General features: G+C 38.1%; 1 protein-coding gene across 1 annotated transcript; it reads right to left on the reverse strand.

Moving 5' to 3' along the window:
- Positions 1-514: 514 nt before the first annotated feature.
- Positions 515-1492, reverse strand: LOC131902683 (vomeronasal type-1 receptor 4-like). Its single transcript, XM_059253696.1, has one exon. It carries the CDS (start codon positions 1460-1462, stop codon positions 515-517), a length of 948 nt encoding a protein of 315 aa, XP_059109679.1. The 5' UTR covers positions 1463-1492.
- Between the last annotated feature and the right edge of the window lie 2247 nt (positions 1493-3739).

Genomic DNA, 3739 nt, shown 5'->3' on the forward strand with positions numbered 1-3739 from the left:
ATAAAGGAAAAGTAAATGCAGGGTGAATTTCCACCTTTTATTTTAAAACAATGATGAGCAGCATAGAATGCAGCAGAACAGGGAAACAAGTGAGGTGGAAGCATGGAGTTTAATTAAACCATTGATTTGTTTATTTCAGGGCCAATCACCCAAATTCCAGAAAGCACAACACAAAGGAGTATTGTACTTTTTAACAATTACTTTAATCTGAAACTTAAAGTTTACCTAATTTTTTTATTATCTTTTGAAATTTACTTATGTTTCACCCTCATCTAAATATACACCTTGAAGTGTAATTGTCATTATTTAAATAAATCCATTCACATACTTGTGCAAAAAAAATTACACACCAAATAACATGTGTATTTGTGTGTTCATGAACACACTCATCTGCATTCACAGCAATAGGATGGTTCATCTGTAATATCCTCAAAAGTCATGTGGCATGAGTGTGTTTACTCTCACTATTCTTTCAGAATGACTCAGTAACCAAGTAAGAACTGGGCAGCAGCTTTCAATTTAACTCTTGGTCAGAGACTTTGGGGAAATGTCTATTCATTTTCAAGGGCAAGCAGTAGCTGGATATGGAGGAGTCACGGCTCATGAGGAGAAAAGGACAAACAGTGGGGAAAAATAGAGAGGCTGTTGCAGTCACATGCACCAGAGACAATCTGGGATTATACACACGAGTCACAAGGAATTGACAGGCAGAAGAGATTGTGTAAAAGGAGACAAAGGTAATGACCAGGAGAAGGATGGTTTTAGAGGCTCTGGACTCAGGGGAGGATCTGGAGGAGATGTTGGCCCTGGGCATTTGCTGCATCCTTTGCTTGTGCTTGTACAGTGTGATGACCATTGAGACACTGGCCCATAGCATGAGTCCCAGAAAAAGAATATCAGGAGCTGACAGCAATGTTGCATACAGGAAGTCACTGGTTGGGTCATGACGGACAGAATAGCAGTATAAATAGGATTTCAGATTTGCTGTGCTATCATTTCCGTATTTTGCCCTCATGTGCACAAGATTGACAGTGCTTATAAGGAAATGAATTGCCCAGTTCAGGTACATAGAGTAACGGATGTACTTGTGTGAATTTATTTTAAGCTCTGAATACTTGTAATCCCTGGGGCTGATAATGATGGCCTGAAAGACACTGAGGAAGCAGGTACTGCCAATACAAACACCCCTACTTATTCTGTGAAAAGAGAATACCAATTTGCATCCAGTATCATTGAGGAAATCTGTCAATCCAAAAGCTGCCATTGTGTGTGGCACTCCTTTAAATAGGACAGTTAAGATGTTGGCTACAATCAGGTGCATCAGAACCCAGTCTGTAGACCTTAACCTGTACCTTGCTAGGTAAAGAAACAGATAGTGGTAGAGAAGCAAGGAATTCCCCAGAAATCCAATAATAGTCAGAGACAAGATGGCCACTCTTACAGACAGCTCACTGTCTGTCATGATGCAAGTTTCTGAACTCAGACTGACAATTTTGCATGAAAAGATGAGGCGGGGACCACATGCACTGTGTCACAGGACACAGGATAGTGATTATCAATTCTGAATGAGTCCACAAGATACATTCAACCTATAGGACATCTACCACTTTGACATGATTGTCATACATGAAGGCAGTGGAATGGGGCACAAAGTGCTTCAATATTTTTAGATTCATACTCTTTGGAATGTGCAAAGGGGCAGCAATATCTCAACAGGACAGGAGCAAAATATATCCAGTGGCCCTGAAACACAGTCATGACTCATTTTAAAACTTGGCCAATAATCAAATGACATACATTTAACTTTGAAAAACAAGCTTGAATCCATGTAAAATATGATAAGATGACAACAAAATTATTATTAATTTAAGATTACAGCTAATCTCTGTATTGACACCCAAATGAAGTGATTTTGGGACTAATGACACAAGTGTTAAGTTTTATAAAGTAGGGCTATAATTGTAACATGAAATGTAAAAAGTGAAAACTTCAAACATGGACAAAGTTGGAAGTGTAATTACTATGTTAATAAACAGTAGTGTTTAGAATATTTTAGATTCAGAGAAAAATTTAGGAATGAGTTAAGGATATTCCATAGAATCCACCTATGTGTTTAGTCTTCCCATTTTCAATGTCCTGCACAAGCATAATTAATCGTCTATTTGAAGAGAATGTTTTCACATACGTGAGAAAAGATTTAATCCCAATCGTTGAGGGCATAAGGCAATAATATTTATAACTGCCTTCATTTAAATTCCTCTAACTACATCTACAGAAAAAATACTGGCATTTTTATTAATTTGGGTATTTTCAAACCATTAAGAATACTGTTTCCATTAATTGCACCCTCACTCAGAGGCAGAGAAAATGTTTTGTGCAAATGAGACCTACATTTACATGCAACTGCAGGTAGGATTGCATTGTTTTATGGAACATGTTCTGCTTCAAATTACAATCATGAAGTTATGAGTTGTATCAATGGAAATGCTAAAAATTTATTATGCTTATTAGATGGAGTTACAAATGATTATTACTAGAAATTTACTGTCATGAGAATGTACTTTTTAATCTGCTTTCATTTGAAAGTTACTTACAAATATTTCATAGAAAATGTATACAAACCCATTTCAGAATCTATGACATAATACCCTGTGAAAGAATCATCTGTAGAGTTTATGACCAAGTCTATCATTGTGCACACTTACCACTGTGCATAAGAGCACCAAGGAGACTAGTATTCATAGATATAAATTTCCCCAAAAGTTAAGCAGTGTCAATAACCACAGTGACACTCCTTTATCAGGCGCCCTACTAAAATCTCCTCATAATGGAAACACTGCTTCCTTACAGAGACATTTTGAGACCCCCTAAGCACCAGACTTCTTTTCCAGGGTGAAAGAGCACAGCAGGCACTGACGGTGTGGAATGGGCTAAGTCAGAATTAGGATGAAGTGCTTCTAGGACCCCACACTTCATTTCTCCCTGATCCATTTCTGTTCTCTGTGTCTTCTGTGTCCTTGCCATCATCCAGGTGGTCTCCTGATGTCTCCTGTGATCACTTACCAAGACTCGCACGTTTTCTTTTCTTCTCTGATCTCAGGTTGCAGTCTGCTACACTCTCAGCACCCCATCTCTTCCCAGCATGCTGATCGCAGCTCCATGGCCACAAAGATCTGGTCAGCTGGATGGAAGGCAGCCAGTGCCTGAGATATGGTCTGTGATTCTGTGATCTCACCTCCCCTCAGACCTGCAATTATTATTTTACTTGAAATAGCAATGGACATTGTAGGCTTGAGCAGGCAAGAACTTTGCTCTGAACTTTTGTCCCCTGGTGACCATTAGCAAAGAAGAATTGCAATTTCCTGCTGTTAGCTCTTAAGGGAATATTGTGAGTTCAGAGAAGTTGTTATCTGCTCTGTTTCCTAGAGGTGACAGGATCTCACTTTCAGATATAAGGAGGTATTTATGATCTGTCTGAGATCTTTAACTGTGCTATGTATGTGCATTGTATTTTTTGATTGTCTGAGGTGTCCTGCACACAAATCTCATTTCCCTTCCTCATCTCAGTGGGTGCCATCATAATATATAGGATAGAAATTCAATGACAAATATACATTTTTTTATATTTTCAAAGAGCACCATAAAATAACTAAATGCTGCAAATTCACAGTAGTGTTTACTGAATAAATGTAAGTTGTCCAAAATAATTTATTCATGTTGCTTTTACAACTGGAGTCAA

This window comes from Peromyscus eremicus, chromosome 1 (genome assembly GCF_949786415.1).
Source record: "Peromyscus eremicus chromosome 1, PerEre_H2_v1, whole genome shotgun sequence".
Taxonomy (NCBI): domain Eukaryota; kingdom Metazoa; phylum Chordata; class Mammalia; order Rodentia; family Cricetidae; genus Peromyscus; species Peromyscus eremicus.

Excerpts from the sequence above, each read along its gene's own strand:
- LOC131902683 (XM_059253696.1), bottom strand. The coding sequence starts at position 1,462 with ATGACAGACAGTGAGCTGTCTGTAAGAGTGGCCATCTTGTCTCTGACT.